General features: G+C 42.5%; 1 protein-coding gene across 6 annotated transcripts in view; it reads left to right on the top strand.

Moving 5' to 3' along the window:
* Ankrd44 (ankyrin repeat domain 44) overlaps window positions 1–13,133 on the top strand; it is a 268,251-nt gene extending 255,118 nt beyond the window's left edge. For 2 of the 6 annotated variants that reach the window (XM_060368368.1, XM_060368366.1), the window contains exons 23-28: window positions 325–408; window positions 1,233–1,378; window positions 1,849–1,931; window positions 4,569–4,651; window positions 6,583–6,674; window positions 10,196–13,133. In XM_060368368.1, the coding sequence (XP_060224351.1) occupies window positions 325–408; window positions 1,233–1,378; window positions 1,849–1,931; window positions 4,569–4,651; window positions 6,583–6,674; window positions 10,196–10,254 (547 nt within the window). In that variant the 3' untranslated portion in view covers window positions 10,255–13,133. The other 4 variants (XM_060368365.1, XM_060368364.1, XM_060368369.1 and 1 more) reach the window with 2 other exon arrangements.
* The last annotated feature ends 3,715 nt before the right edge of the window (window positions 13,134–16,848 follow it).

Genomic DNA, 16,848 nt, shown 5'->3' with positions numbered 1-16,848 from the left:
CCATGCAGTGCCCGTACATACATGCTGGAAAAACACTGGTGTGTATAAAATACAAACAAACACATCTTTAAGATACTAACCAGGGCGACTTCATGTGTGAAGGATCTCTTCCTTCTCCACTTTGATGTCTGGACATCACCAAATGGAGAGGTCCTAAATGGAAGCAGTGGGAGGTTTCAGTGTATTGCAGCATGCCACATATATTGGCATCGGATTTCTAAAAATACATCAAATTATTAAATATACAGTGCCTATAAAAATGAGGTCTGGAGGAATATATAATTTTAATGAGTTTCTTTACAGTAAAATCTATTTTCATTTTAGAATAAATGGTCATGAGAACTGTGCATCGCTGCTACTGGGGGCCATAGATTCCAGCATCGTCAGTTGTAGGGATAACAAAGGCAGGTAAGTGATGCAAAGGTGTCACGCTCTTGGTCTTGAGTCTTGGCCTTTGTTTCGAGTTGTAGGATAGTAGACCATTTGCATATATATATATATATATATATATATATATACATACATACATATGAATTATATATCTCTATATATGTATGTATTCTGGAGATCCTTCCATGCCAAACATAAAAATTTACTTTGCTTTTTAGGGCTGCATATTATTTCATCGAATGAATGCATAACACATTGCCTAGCCCGACTTCTTTAGAATAATATTCATGTTTCTTTCAATACTCTGCTATTTCTAAGAAGTGCCACAGTGAACACTTATGTGTGAAACTATTTACAAGGCCAAATATGTACAGGAGATGGAGTACTAGGAATGGAGCAACTTTGCCAAGGCTAATGCTTTTTCCATTTCATGAGTAATGTCAAGTTGCCTTCCCCAGGAGCCCTACCATCTGCTTTAGATAACATAGGCTTTTAAGGTTTCTAGTTAACCAACCAATTACCTACAAATTAGCCCTTCATTAAGTTAAAAGTACCTGTCTCATAGATGAGTGAGAACTCACCTGAACTCAAGATTAAAAGGTCAGCAAGATGCTGATTTCCTTATCAGGGTTACTGGGTAAGCCTCCTCCCAAAATCTAAAGGGTACCATCCGCATAGGTGAGGCTTCAGTAACCATCTTGAGTAATTCTTAGAGAGGATTTGGTCATTATATCTGACAGCCAAGACGCCTTGAATCTTTAGAGAACACCTCACGTGGTTCCTGGTAGTTTCTGCAGGCAATGTTTGAAGGCAATAAATTCATATGTGTTTGAAACCTTCAGGACAACCCTCCATGCAGCAGCCTTCGGTGATCATGCGGCGTGCCTGCAGCTGCTTCTGAGACACGATGCTCAAGTGAACGCTGTAGATAATTCAGGGAAAACAGCGCTGATGATGGCTGCTGAGAACGGGCAGGCCAGCGCTGTGGGTAGGTACCTGGGCTGTGGGCTTCATACTTTAGGCCTCTCCAAAACTCCTCAAGCAGAGGAGCCAGCGCTGTTCAAGCACAGGCACCTGACAGGGCTGGTTTTACCGAAGTCACCCGTGTGCTCAGTCATCTGCAGCTTTTGTAACTGTCTCTGGAGGACTTCAGCAAAGTACGCTGACACCTGAATGAAGTTTCTCAGCACTTAGAAACAAGATACAGCAGCAGAGCCATCCTGTCTGGAAACAACAGCACTGGACTTGGATTTAGCCCAAAGGTTGAGGAGTGGTGAAACAGTGAAACTCTGCTGACGGTGGGAACTAGCCCCCCCCAGTTCCCATTTGAATGCAACAAATATGGCAGCAAACTACTCCTTTTTACAAACGTTAAATATAGCTGTGCCGTTTGGTAGCTACACTGAAACACGTGGTTGGCATGCAGGCTAAGTAACTCTCTCTTGGCTTTGTCTATAGATATTTTGGTGAACAGTGCCCACGCTGACCTGACTGTGAAGGACAAGGACTTGAACACTCCCTTACATCTGGCTATCAGTAAAGTATGTAACGGGTTTTAAACAGTGCCGCTTACTGTTGCAGTCATAGTAATGAAACCACAGGACATCTGTCCATCTGGGACCTACATAGCAGGGATTTTAGCCAAATGACCATGTCTCAGGATTCTGTCAACTGTTCATGAAAATGAAGGGAGAGAAGGAAGGGGCAGAATTCTGGGTTGATAGATATACTCCACTCGTCAGAACGAGTAATGAAGACATGTTCTATGCATTTACCGCTTGCAATCCTACCTGTCCTGATGTTGCCACTCTGTCTCCCTGGTTGTAGAAATATGTTTTGGTACAACACAACAGGTTAAGATTGTTAGCTATATGGCTTATAAACTCTAAACACTTTCCACTGAGTTTCGTTTGAAGACACTGAGAACACAGCCCCAAATCATGGTATTGCAAAGCAATATCCATGTGCAAAAAGTGTGGTAGATTTTTTTCTTCCATAAAAGGTACATAAAAATGCCTATGTGTGTGATTTTTACAAAGTGCATTATATAGAATGCCAGCTGAAACCGGCGGTATCAGAAATCTCAGCCATCCCTCTCCATGTTTTGTTTTGTTGTTCTTTGGTTTTTGTTTTGTTTTTGTTTGTTGTTTTGTTTTGTTTTGTTTTTAGACAGGGTTTCTCTGTAGACCAGGCTACGAACTCAGAAATCCACCTGTCTCTGCCTCTGCCTCCCATGCTGGGATTAAAAGCATGCACCACCACTGCCTGGCCTCAGCCATTCCTCTCATTGGTTTTATATTTTGTATTATTGCTCTGGAAAGAACTTGGAAACAACAGAAGTGCTCAGAATCTGAAAGTTTATGTCAAAGCACAGTGTTGTAAAAGTAACTTTTATTTGCCTGAGGAAATTGTTGTCTGGGAGGCTTACTGCCTCCTTCTGCCTAACCTAGGCCTAGTCCTGGAAGCTTCTCACCTCTATACAGTCTAACCTAGGCCTAGAATGTTTTCAGCCTCTGAGACTTACTGCTGAATAAGCTCACTCTTTCTTGTTCTTACTAAGCTCTGGGCTAGCTAGTTCAACTCAACTGTTCTGGCTCACACTCCTCTCCCAGCTGACTTATTCAGTCTGTCTTTTTTCTCAGTCCCTGGATTGCTCTGCTCTGCTTAGCCTCCAACTAACTCAAGCAATCTGCTCTAACCTCCTGGCTCCTTGTCATTCTCTGGCTCATTTCATCTTCACCTGAGTTCTCACTCTGCAACTGGTCTATTATTGTCCTGGTAAAAACTGTCACCTTTCTATCTGAATTGCCTATTAAGTAGCTTCCCTTTCTTCTCTCATCTCATGAGAGTTGGAAATTTCCTGTTCTGTCAAATCTTTCTCTGATTTCACCTTTCCTGATGTCACCTTTTCTGGCACTCTCTTTAGGCATCACCTTGTGCAAACTGACTTCACCTTCATTGTTTGGGATTAGAGGTGTGGACCACCACACCTGGACCTAAGCTTTTCTTCTGAAACTTGCTCAATACCAGGCTGATCTTGAAATCAGATCTGCTTGCCTCTGTCTCTTGGATTAAAGGCATGTTTGTAGTCCAGCCAGATCACATGGACTTAGAAGGTCTTTGGATATGATCTCTTGCCAGAGCAGCCATGTTCTAAATTAAAGTTCCTCTACAGAGTATGTTAGTGAAGGGACCTGTGGTGCTTTTCAGACATCTTTATGTAAAGGAATCACTTAAGAATGTCACATTCTCAAATTAAAAAATACAGATTCTAGCCAGGCATGGTGGTATGTACTCTAGAGGATGAGATGGGAGGATCAAGGGTTCAAAGCTAGCCTGGTCTATGCAGTAAGACCCTATCTCAAAAAACAAACAAACAAATAAAAATACATGCTCTTTATTAAGTCTAAGATGGCCTAAGCTTTTTGTTTGTTTGTTTGTTTGTATTAGGCAGAATTTCCCTGCCTGTGTATGTACTAGGAAGAGTCAACATTTCTAATTCACAGATGATACTGATGATGGTGATCTGTGCCCTTAATTAGCAAAGGCTCAGTAATCCATGACCTTAGACCTAATAATTGGTATTTTTAATTATCAAACATCTATTGTCATAAGATCCAGAGATATCTTTATTTTTGGTTAAACACACACACACACACACACACACACACACACACGAAACAGGGTTTCTTCATAGTATCAAACAGAAATGAAGATAAGTGATACAGATCTTGGGTGTCATGGTAACTCCAAGGGAGATGGAGCACTAGGGTGGTAATTGAAGGCTTGAAGAAGGAAGGACATGACGTATGCTCAAGAAGCAGTGCTGAAGAATTTAAAAGGTGCTGCTAACTCTTCCCTCCATCACCCGTGACCCAGCAAGGCTCCCATCTGCTTTCACTCTCTGGATGTTAATTATAATAATTATCTTGGAAATATTCATACTCAGTATGGATATTTTCGGTCAGTCAGATGGTAAACAAGTCCTAATAGGCCCCATATAGAAGCCTAAAAGTGTCTTGGGCCCAGCTACTTTTTAGAAAAGGAATTACTCAGAAAATAGTTTTGAATGTTTTCAGGCAGAGGAAGCTGGTACTCAATTGAGAGTACAATCAGGTGAGCATTCAGAAGGTTTTCTGCATCTCTGTCTCATGTCTCATGCTCTTTTTCTTTATTAGGGCCATGAGAGATGTGCCTTGTTAATACTTGACAAGATACAAGATGAGAGCCTTATTAACGCGAAAAACAGTGCTCTGCAGACGTGAGTGTGACAACTGTAGCTTGATTTGAGCCCAGAATCATAGGATTTTATCTTTATTTATTCTTTGGGAGCTTCTTACATGTATGCAATGAAATATGGCTATATCCATCACCATTACCCTCCTCCACGATCCCCTTAGCATGACCCCATCCCAACTGCATGTTTTTTTTTTTCTTTCAATGAGCCCATTAAGTCCAATTTGTGTGCATGGATGTGGGCCATTCACTGGAGCATGGGAAACCTACCAGTGGCTACCTCTGCCAAAAAGAATGACCCTCCCCCTGCAACCCCAACTGTCCTCTGCAAAAAGCTCCTCGGTGAGAGGTGTAGCCCAGCCTGGGGATGGTCTATCCCATCTACGTTGAGGTTTTTGCCTGGACTGATCTTGTGCAAGTCTTATGCAGTTAAGCACAGCTACTGTGAGTTAATGAATGCAATGGCTGAGTCGCGTCCAAAAGACAGCACGCCACCGCTCTTCTCCACATCCTCTGGCTTTTACATTTCTTACCGTCTTCCCTGAGATGTTCCCTGAGCCTTAGCCCTTGGGGGAGGGCATGATAAAGATGTCTCATTTGGGGTGGGGCCAGGGTCATGGTATTTATCCAACACCTAGAAGAGCCTGCCATGTACTAGTGTAGTTCTGAAAGGCAGAGGAGTGATAGATAGTGCTGACCTGCCTTCGCCTGCATGAGGTTGATTTTGCACATCTGTGATGTTGACTAGGGATACACGGTTGTAGGTAGAGCCCTTATTTTTGATATGGCTCAAAGGATTTGTGAGATCTTTGTTCTCCCTACCAGTGTTTCTGTGCTTCATTATAAATTTAGTGAGCTTTCAGAAAAATCTTCTGGGCTTATGAACTGACATATTTGGGGAAACTGTGTGTATTATGCATTAGCATTATGTAGTCTGACTGGAAAAACGTCAGGTTTATAAATCAGGTTCCCAGAACACATCTGAACAGTTTCTAAGCTATTTGTTGTAATTATATTTTAATGTAATTCAGTGTAACCCTCAGTGTGAAGTATCTAAAAGCTGTTTCGTTTTCCATTTGGGGAAATTACTTATGCATTTGTTTTAAAGGCAAAGAATACTGTTTGTTTTTTTAAAATTTATTTAAGATTGTTAAAGGATAAAGGATATAGCAGAGTACACTGAGTGTGAGACTCTTTTATAAGGTGCTATAATCCAGTAAGACATCTGTGGACATGTAATAATAAAAAGATTTAAGAGTGGATATTATCATCAGCCATCCCAACAAACTTTGTGGAACAGGGACTCGAATTAGCCAATGAAGGGCCTCTTACAGAACACACAGAGCCTGAATTCCTCTTCTGGCCTTCTCTGTACTATCACCAAGACTGTTTAAGACACAGACTATGTATAACACTTGCAGAGAGATCTGGGCCAAACAAATAAGAATAGCTGGACCAATAATACCTGGAAAAGATACGGTCAACATGACTCTTTTTAACAACAAAAAATAAGCCTGTACTGTTTGTAGATTCCTAACTATATCTTCCTTCCTTTTAGTGACATAAGTTAACCAAAATGTCACATTTTCTTTTCACTGTGAGTTTTTCTTTAGATCAGATACCCAAGAGAATCATGAAGAGAAAAGGCTTGTTTTGGCTCACAGTTCTGTATGTTTCAGTTCATGATGGTTGGCCCCTCCACTTTGCATGAGGCAGCACATTTTGACCAGGAACCCATAGCTTTTCACTAACAGGACCAAAAAGAAAGCAGGAGTGGGCTAGGGTCTTGCAGTGCTTCAAAGGCATGCTCCAGGGCCCGAGGATTCTCACCGGGCCCCACTCTCACATCTCACATCTCCCACCTCCACCAGGCCTACAGTGCAGGCTTTTGGAAGGTCCCACTATACCACTCACACAAACATGTTATCACGGCTGATGCCCAGTGTTGTCTTTCAGACCTCTCCATATTGCCGCACGCAATGGCTTGAAGGTGGTAGTTGAGGAGTTGCTGGCCAAAGGAGCCTGTGTCCTTGCTGTAGATGAAAATGGTAAGTAGGAAAAATTGCTGCTGGTTGTATTGGTTGAAGCCAGAGGACAGTGTAAGAGAGAGGAGTTGCTTAAGAGCCAGTAAAAGGTTTCTTCCCGTTGGAAGTGTTTTGTGTGTAATCAATCGAGCCCAGGTAACACAACCTGCCTGTCTTTCTGTACAATACGTTGTCTGCCTGTAGCCCACCATTGTTGTCCATGTCGCATGTGACATTACCAGCTGAGCACATCTCAGTCAAAAACTCTCAGGCATCCCAGCAACCTCTCAGCTTGGCCTTGGGAGTTCCAACTGCACACGCTAAGGGGTGGGAGACTCGCCAGGTCTCAGTGTCATCAGTGTATGCACCAGGGCACAGGGATCACAGATCTTTCCATTTCCCTCATTCTGTGATCAAATATGTAACAGGACTCACCTTGTTCCTAGAGAAAGCTGGCAAGCATGAATAAAATGTTTTAACTAAGGTCTAAGGCTGGAAGTCCCTCCTGTAATGTATGACTTGCCTTCCCTAAACCAGCCAGCTCTTATCTCTACTTCCTCCAACATGATAAAAACTAATGAATACCAGAATCCTACTAAAGAACCGCTATACCCACAATGCCTCTCAACCTTGGGACTCAAAGGAGGAGATTCCGGATATTTATGAATTAAGTGATTTCCGCACTGTGACATCTAACTAAAGTGTTCTGCTATGTTAATGCTACTCAATTAACTGCCTATTACAGGTGTTGGACTTAGCGGCTCATGGCCATTTCTAAGAAGTAAGCAGCCATGCTGAATCTTAGCTGACTCTTTAGTCTTGCTCTTGCAACCCATGTATCCTAGCATGCACCCTGCTCTCTCCCCAACACGGCTCATGCAGGAAGTACAGAGGGTCCTTAACGTCTCCCCTTTGTTTTTCCACCTTATCTTTCTTCTCTTTGAGCAGCATCACATACCCTAAGCAGAGCATGAAGAAGCCCACTGTTCTTCTCCAAAAGGGAGATAGTGGCTGTCAGCGTGCCCTTAGGTCTATTCAGTCTGTATCTATGGATACAGGAGCTCCATGTCGCTAGAGTCAGCCTTGCTCAGAGTTTAGCTGTGCCCGATGTCCGGGAGCATTTGGAGACTACTCTGTACCACTCTGCACCAATAATTCCTCCACTCATCCCTGCCCTTCCAGAAATGGAGTGTCAGGACACCTGACCTTCTTCATGTGTCTTTACTCTGTAAAGATGAATAATCTATTTGGGATTGAGGGTACAGAGGGCCCTCACGTCCAGTGATAGGAAACAGCCACCTTTTATCAGAACAGTGCCTCCAGCTGACTGAGGAAGCTCACTGCCCAATGTGGAAGGGGCTCTGTAGCCAACAGGTTAGAAGTTGGATACAGTCAGCAAGTACATCTCAAGAGCAAAGCACTCGCGGCGCATGTTGGGGTGCAGTTTTCTCAGGAGTTTCTATAGCCTCAAGTCTGAATGACATGTGCCTTTAGGCCTGAGTCACACCACCTAATTATGGCAAACCATCATTTGTCCCGCATTTGTGCTGGTTCAGATTTGTGGCCTTAGTTGGTGAGGTGACATTTTTTTGAGGTCTATTAAAATGCTCTTAAATGGTCATAAAGTATTTACTGACAACCAGCCTCCCACGTCTTACCTCTTCAAAAGCTTTTTCTAGAATAGTAAATTAGTGTGTGCTTTCTATGAAGTGTGTATAAAGTGACATCAGTTATTGGTTTTACCCTTTCCGCTGGACACACACACACACACACACACACACACACACACACGTCATGGAAAGTGACTCCTGTCAAAATGAGAGTCTCCTGCCAGGTCGGTGGCTCATGGTGTGCTCTCAGTGGGAACTCCCTCTTGGATGTCCTGTTGCTGGTTTCTGTGGCTTGTGTCCCCAACCTCCCTTCCTTGCCATGTTGTCTCCGTTCTCTAGAGGATGGCTGAGATCTGTCTAACTTGGAATCATATTGTGCTTTCTGTAGACATGTGAGCCACCCCCCCCCCAAAAAAAAAAAAACCCAGAACCTCCATGAAATGTCGCATCCTCCCTGTCCCACTCCAGTTGTACCCCCAGCATGACTTGTGAGAAGCAACTCCTCTTCCCTGGCATGAATTCTAACGCAACATGCATCTCCACCCCTGAGGCTGTAGGAGATGCACTGTGGAGCGCTGTGCAGCTCCGGGCCTCCAGGACTAACCTTGTCTGCATTTACGCCCAGGTCACACCCCGGCCCTGGCTTGTGCTCCTAACAAAGACGTGGCTGACTGCCTGGCCCTCATTCTGGCTACCATGATGCCTTTCTCTCCTTCCAGTTCAATGGCGGCTGTCAACTTCGTTTGTTTTAGAAAAGAGAATTTGAGCAGATCAAGCCTCTCCAACCTGGGCAGTAGGGTTAGTCTGTGCAGTAACAACGTGGGCTCTGAGGACGGGTACAATGAAAATGATTCTGATTCGGAAACATTCTAACTCTGGACTGTAGAGGCGTTTCCTCGATTGCCTGTGTTTCAGGAAGGGGTGGCAGCTTGAATTCCAGGTTTCTGTTGCATTCAAGTATTGAGGCCAGGCTTCCAGAGCCAGTAGAAAGGTGTCAGTCTAACCAAGAGAGGGCAAGTAGGCTATAGGCTGAAACACACAGATGGGCCTGGGTTGTGTTTTGCTTCATGTTTTCTTTAAGTCTAAGGTATTTCTATGAATGTCTACCTCTCATTTTAAGTAAGGAAAAAAAATTAAGTATGTAATTCTTCATCTATGTGGATAATGCAACAGAGAGACAAATGTTCAGTCTAAAGACTTTCTTTTTTCCACATACTCGCCAGTGAGTTCTGTGAGGTCTGTAAAGGTGAAGTTCATGTCCCTTGGGAGGGGAGGGAAGAGGAGACAGGAAATGCCTAGACCCTCTTCTCACTCTGCTGTTTACTTCCTCACTAGAAGCCAAAGGTCAAGGTTCATCTTCAGACATAATGCCTATAAATCAACCTCTTAAGGGAGTCCACCTGACCCTCCCTCCTCTTTAGGAAGCAGTAAATACTGAGCTTCTTCCCAGGATCTCAGTTACAGTTGCCAGATGAATGTGAACATTGATTATGGTTTTGTTTTGTTTTATTCCATTTTGTTAAACACAAATGAAATAGCACCAGGGCTCTCCATAAGAAACCTGTGAGTAATTTTTCAGTGGAGTAATGGATCCCAACTTTATCCAATAACATTTCAGGTGAAATTGCATTGTGCCAAAACTTGAAACAATATGCAAGTCAAATAGGAAATCGCTGTTTATTGAATTTGCTCTTAAATGAAAATGCTAACTTTGCAAGGGCATTAGAATGGCTGGCACTGTCCTTCAATGGTAGAATAGCAAAATAGCTACTCAGTCAAGCTCATGCCACAGGAGTTACAGTGTGCCTGTAAGAGGGAACCAAGAAAGTGAAAGCAGAAAGCAGAAATGGTTGATGTGGAAGTGCAAGCCAATTGCCAGTCGCTTCAGTAATAAAATCAGCATTGTGAATACTGTGTCTGCTCCCTCTGCCAAAGCTTCTAGGTCGAATGGACCCCGTTCTCCACCTGGAACGGCTGTACGAAAAGAAGAATGAGGCTTTAAGAATTGCATACATACACATGACACGTGTATATTTATGTCTATACTTCATCAACCAGCTATCCATGAGGACCAAAATGTTTCTGCCTAAACTGGGAGATTTTAAACTCTTTCTTTCTAAATGCAAGTGAGAACTGTTGTAACTTTTCTATGGGGTTAAAATGTAATCTTTTTTGCATACCAGACTTTATTGTATTTTATATTTCTAATGACACATTTCTAGTTGACTGCTTGACATTTGTAACTGATGATGTGTTGACAACAGGTTTTTGTTTGTTTTGTTTTCCAAGTAGAGAATATGTCTGTATGCTTTGATGTAAATGTGTTTGTATTTATTTGAAATGAAACAAATGCGGAGGAAATATCCACTGTTTAGGTTTCCCTTTTTTCCCCTCTCTGTTCCTTTCCCTCTCTCCTACCTGTCCTCCCTCCCTCTGACCTCTGTCTCTCCCCCTCTTTTGTTTTAGTTGCTACATACCTATTTAGAATAACAAAGTAGGTGGGGAAGAGCCTGGACTCTGAGCTAGCCAATAGCTCTAGGATTAAACCCAGCATTTCCCACTTCCACCAGCTGGCTCTTGGGTTTTACCATTGCTTAGCCCGGCTTTATAGCCAATCAGAGCCCTTCTGTGAGATGAGACCTGATGTAGCAGATTATCTAGACACAGGTAGCCCAAAGAAAGACCCAGAGACTGCAGAAACTACACCAAAACACACCACATGGTCCTGACAACTGAATGGGAAATGATACCAGGTACGGGCACTATGCCAAGAAAAGGAATTAAAAAACAAACCCAAGCCTGAGTGCCATATTCCAGGCTGAAGATCCAGGAAAGCCACAGCAGTGGGGCACAGCTTTACAGTGGATTCTCTTTTCTCCTTTGAATGTTCTATTTTCTAGTATTTTAAAAACAGTGTCCTATCACATCTAGATCAGACCCAGAGAACGTATTCTATTGTTTTCGTCAAGCTATAAGAGCCCTTACTCTTTTAATATCCTGGATTTAATTAAAATTCATGTTGGTTCTTCACAAATGAAAACTTGTTCAGTGGTTTTATAAAACTGATAATGATTTTATAAAAAAAATTTTTTTTTTTTTTACACCAGCAACATTTTGTTTTTATTTTTACCTTCTTGGTGTAATGTGCCCCGCCATCTGTTTTTGTTGTTGTTGTTATTTTGTTTTGGTTTTTTTGTTTAGAGCAGGTGCATTTTAAATAAGGAGACAGACTGCTAATGAGCAGCAATGACCTTATCTTTAGGGAACCCTGAAGATTAAGGCAGTTCTCTCACTGAAGAAGTGTGATTTGCTGTAGCATCTCTATAGGAATGCAAGTCTTGCTGGTTTGTCATTTAAAACAGGAAATGAAATACCTGCATTGCTGGTGATGCAGCAGAGAGCAAAAGGGTCGCTTCAGCAAAGAAGTGACCTAGCAGGAGCCATTGTGTCCACAGAGATGCACTGACCTTCCCTGGCTCTTTCTGATAAAGGACAAAGGGACACGAGGAAATCAAGCTTGCCAATAGCCGTTCTTCTGAGCTGGTCTGTCTGTCTTTCTGTCTTTCTACTTGTCTGTCTGTCTCCCCTTCTCTGGCTCTGCTCCCCATTCCCCCATCCAACAAGACCAAATTTTTTAGAAGAAATAATATTTTTAGAAGAAATAACATCTATATATTTCAGTTGTCTCATAAATGCAGCATCGCTTTCTGAGGGGAAAATACTTTCAGTCATCCCAGTGGCTCCGTGCTTCTACCGAAATGCATTGTTCTTGGAGTGTATTTTAGCCACCACAAGGACCATGTTCCATTGCACATCCCTGTTCACTGGTGTCTGTCTGTCTCTGGTAAATTCATTACTATCTCCAAATTGCCTAACGTCCTAGTAAATAATAGCTCAGGGGATTTCTATTCATCACTACTTAAAGGGCACCATGGTATGATCTGGTACTTTGGGCAGTAAGCGGTTGCTTGACTTATTGTTGAGAAAGATCAAGAACACCGGACGGATTTGCTGCTCTAGTTATACCGCGTGCTGTTGAGCAGCTTGGTTTGCGGACCCGTTGTGCTGGTTGAGGAGTTCACCCCTTTGTGGTCGTGTGATATGACGTTAGAGTGCCTTTTTATATTTGTATATCCTGGAAATGTTCCATGTAATGTTCTGTATTTTTCATTTGAGTGTTATTGAAGCAATATAATCCTAGTGAGTTTTCCTTTCTTTGAATGTACCTCTCCTGTTTCTACCTTCCTCTTTGAACGAAAATGCTCAAGTTTTCTATAGGAATTGTATTTGGCTTTGCAGTGCTCAAATGCTTTCTTCTTACAGAACTGTAAACCATAGGTCAGTATTATAGAGGAACAGCATTTTAAGATAGTGACAATCTGCGTGTGTGTGTGTGTGTGTGTGTGTGTGTGTGTGTGTAAAACGTAATTCTGTGAGTTTCCTACACAGTGATCTGAAGCTCCAGTGCAAGAACCTTTTGTTTAGTAGTTTTGTCTACAGACTACGCTTCGGCATGTGCAATATACCCTTGCAAAGCACGATGATACACATCTTGTGCCAGTGTTATATTTTGTATAACATATTCGTAACAACATAAACTACTATGTAATTTCAGTGGGATTTTGTCTGCAGTTTTAAAATGTGGACCAGAGTTGAATGACTCTGATAAGCGTCCTGAGTGTAAAAATGAGGAAAATCGCTTTGGGTTCAGTGAAGGACTTTGAACTGGACTGAACCTTCCCCAGCACAGTTTCATACTTTGGCAACTACTGAATGCTCTAATAATACAATGAAGTACTTACCTGTAATATACGATGGACATGCATTCAGATGGTTATTTTTACAAATAAAAACGGTACAAATATTGTTGCAATTTGTGTCTTCTTTCATTTTTCAGACGAACACTTTTTTTTCCAAATTATGCTAATTTATGTATTTGCCCCCTGACTCCAAACCAAATCAGTTCTGAAAATAATTAAGAAAGCAACCTCCAGATTTGTTATTTATGCTTAAATTATCAGAGAAATAGAAGATTCATTTACTTATGCCTCCAACGTTTTTCGTAAAGGAGTTCAGCTGAGATATAACAAAAGCCATGTGATAGATAAGACCGAAGCAGAAAAGTCATGCAATCATGAGAACCACCGATCTTGACATAGTAGGTATGACTGAACTTGAAGTTGCTGCAAACTTCTTTGTGATGAGAGGGACATGTGGAAAGTCAAGTTTGAGAACCTACATGGTTCTCAAAGCCTGCTGTCTGCATCGCTGTCACCATTACAGTGGTCTGGCTTGATGGAAGTGAAAGATTCTCTTTCCACACTGTCCTCGAGGGTAGAGTAGAATTTGTGTCTCCGTCTGTCCCAAGTTTCTCCCGGGATTATTAGCTTCAAGGACAGCTCCTAGAAAAGCTGAGGAACAAACCTAACCATGACGTCTCCAGCTAATGAGAAGGAGACTTGGGGCATGTGGCTTCCCCCTGGTCCTCAAATCACAACATCACAGAATATACCCTCTCACTTCCTAAAGACCAGCTCTGTCACCAGCTTTTTCATGAAGAAACTGAATTTCCCAGAAGTTCTCCATCCTCAGATTTGCAGAGTTAGTGATAGGACCGTGGGGTTTATCCGTCTAGATACTCTCTAGGGTGTTCGTTTTGTTTTATTTTTCTAACAAAGATGGTCTAGAAAGTTTTGTTTTTGATCTTGCCTCATTCTTTGTCTAAATATACAATTCTGGATTTTCCTTAAGGACTGTAAGTCTTGAACCATCCCATAAGCGGGTGCTTCCTGCCCACTGAGACCAAACTGAGTGTATTAGTTATATGTAGCTACGTAACAAATGTCCCAAACTCAGTGGCTTGGCAACAGATATTTATTCTCCTGTTTTCTGCGGCTCTGTCACAGTTTTCTTGGGTCTTCTGCTACAGAGTTCCTCATATAGTCCAGGGTTGACCCATTTTTAAGACATGCATATGGTTATTGACAGGATTCTTCATGGCTTGTTGGATGACGAAGGCCTTGCTTTATTCATGCCTCATGGCAGCTTTTGCTGAGTGGACCTTTTCAAAGTGAAACTCACCATACTACATAAAACCTTCCCTCAGGAGACAGGCAAACTGAGAAAATCTGGAGCGAAAAAGAATAAAATGGAACTGTTTTTTTCTAACTCGGTCTTAGAGGTGATAGTACGCTATTTCTCTCATAGTCTTAGAAATGGGTTACTAGATCCTGTCTATACTCAAGGGCACAGGATTGTTGAAGGTATGAGGACCAGGAGCAGAAATCTGGGAGCTCTTTGTGACAGTATGGCAATGTCCTAGAACACCTTCTCCATGCAGGGAACGCTGAGGGCAAGATACATTTCTTTCAAGAATAATATGGAGATCCCTAAGTTTGCCGTGCCCTCAAAAGCACCAAGGAGCAATGGCCTCTCCTGTGGTATAGTTATTATATAGGCGTCCCTCTTTGTCTTCAAATTGCAAATCAAAAGATCCTTCTCTGATTTCATTCAGGCGGGTTGGAATCTCATATATCCTTCACTTAACGTGCCTGATGTGTTCCAGAATTAGCTTCAGAGACTCAAAAAGCTTTCAGCTTAGAAGGCTATTAACGTGGCATAAAGCCTTGTGGGTAAATGCACTCTAAGGATTGTCTCTTCAGCATGTTTCACTCTGAAGGCGTGCGCATTGGCTGTAAAATAAAGTGCCATCCGTTCACTCCCAGACCCCCGGGAAGTAGTTGGAAGTTTGTGGTTGGCCCGATGGCTGGGGAAGAAGACTGGGCAGGATACTGACAGCATTCCCTCTTTGGAGGCTCAGGGATGCCAAATGCGCCACCCAGTTCAGTGACCACTTGGTCAGCTCCCAGCTACAGCGCCAAGAGCCCCTTATCCTTGGCTCATCTGCTTCTTCTCTTGTTTCTCAATCACTCCTTCATCAACTCAGTGCCTGGGAGGTCACTCATATTTCCTTATCTCCCCCCAAGGAATTGTGTAAACAGGTACTAATATTTGTCCCATCATGAGGAGAGCTTACATTCCAAGGTAATCTAAGCTCGTGTATCCCGGTTTTTCCCCAGGGGAGGTTATATGCAGGTGAGTGAACACGTTGAAAGCATCATGAAGTCAAGGTGAGCGTTTAATCACTATTAATGAGTGTGGTGTACACACTCATGCGGACATATTCATGTTCCTTGTCGTAAGCAAGGGTGATTGTATCTACTCTTCAGGTAGGGAGACTTGTGCTTACAAAGACGGGTGCACATGGGTATACAGCACGGTCTGGAAAGACAACACCGTGAGCTCTGGGAGACACTGGTAGACACTGTCTCTATCTTTCCGTGACAGCAGAGTATATTAAATTCAGGAAGAAAGTTGTACTTTTCAATTGTAAAAAAGATACCCGTATTTAAAGCACAAAAAGTGTGCCACTGTTTACAGTCACTCGATATTGTGTTACTAGTGTTACCAGCGGCCTTTGTCTAGAGGGAATTTCTAGGTCTTGCTCTCTTGTTCGAACAACTGAGGTATACACAAATTTCAAAGCAGCAATGGATTTTATTCAGAAAGAAAAGGTGAGTACGGAGTAGATGCATTTCAAGCCAACGAGAGGCCATGAGCGATATTTACTCACGAACACTGGGTTATGTTCAGGGCTATCTTGTATGGGTCCAACAGGGACAGAAGTTGGCTGCTTAGGGGTGAGACATGGGTGATTTTCTCAACAGACTTACCTAAGTCTTTGATTACTGCGCATGCCCTTTTCCATGACCTATCTGATTTTAATTTTATATACACTCACAGATATAATGTTGTAAATAAGAAAAAATTCCTAAAAGTTTATTCAAAGGAAGCAATTTGCTTTTCTGTGCATGCACCCGGAACCATTTCAGGTTGGTCTGGCCTGTTTTCCTTATTTACCGGGTATGTTTAGGATGTGTTTGGAGAAGATCTGCTTTGTTTGGAGCAAGATATATATACGCAGCTTGATGCAGGCAGAGTTGGGGGGAGGTGTCAGGTTGCAGGCTTTGTCAGGAAAAGGATATGTGTATGTATCAAGCCAAGTGGTGTCCTGTATCACTAAGTTATCTCTGGGCTGGCCTGCCCCTGAAGTATCTGCACGTTTGAGAAGCTTCAATTACTCCTAGTTCTTATTTTTTTTTTTTATTTTTTAATCTTTTCTTTCCTTCCTTTTAAAAGACAGGGTCTCACTACATAGCCCAGGCTGCTTAGCCTTACACTGTCATCCTCCTGCCTCAGGCTCCTTAGTGTCGGCATTACAGGTCACACCAGCATGCCTGGAACGAATGCTGCTCTTTCTTATTGTTTGGGTTCCCAAGAATGACAAGTGCTGAAGTTCAGTTCTTAACCATGAGAAGTTGCCAGCTATGGAAATATCAGGCAGAAAAGATTGTCATTAAGGAAATGCAGGTTTATCTACCTGTGAGCCACTTCAGGAAGGTTAATGTAGATAGGACAGGGGCTCTTCCCCAGGTTTGGCAACACAGAATCATTAGTGACTTTTGCAAGACCATGTGTGTCAGAGTTGTATAGACGGCCATCCAAAAATAATGGACCGAGGAGAGAAA

Source organism: Meriones unguiculatus, chromosome 15 (assembly GCF_030254825.1).
Source record: "Meriones unguiculatus strain TT.TT164.6M chromosome 15, Bangor_MerUng_6.1, whole genome shotgun sequence".
Taxonomy (NCBI): Eukaryota; Metazoa; Chordata; class Mammalia; order Rodentia; family Muridae; genus Meriones; species Meriones unguiculatus.
This window is presented reverse-complemented; position numbering and strand designations above follow the sequence as displayed.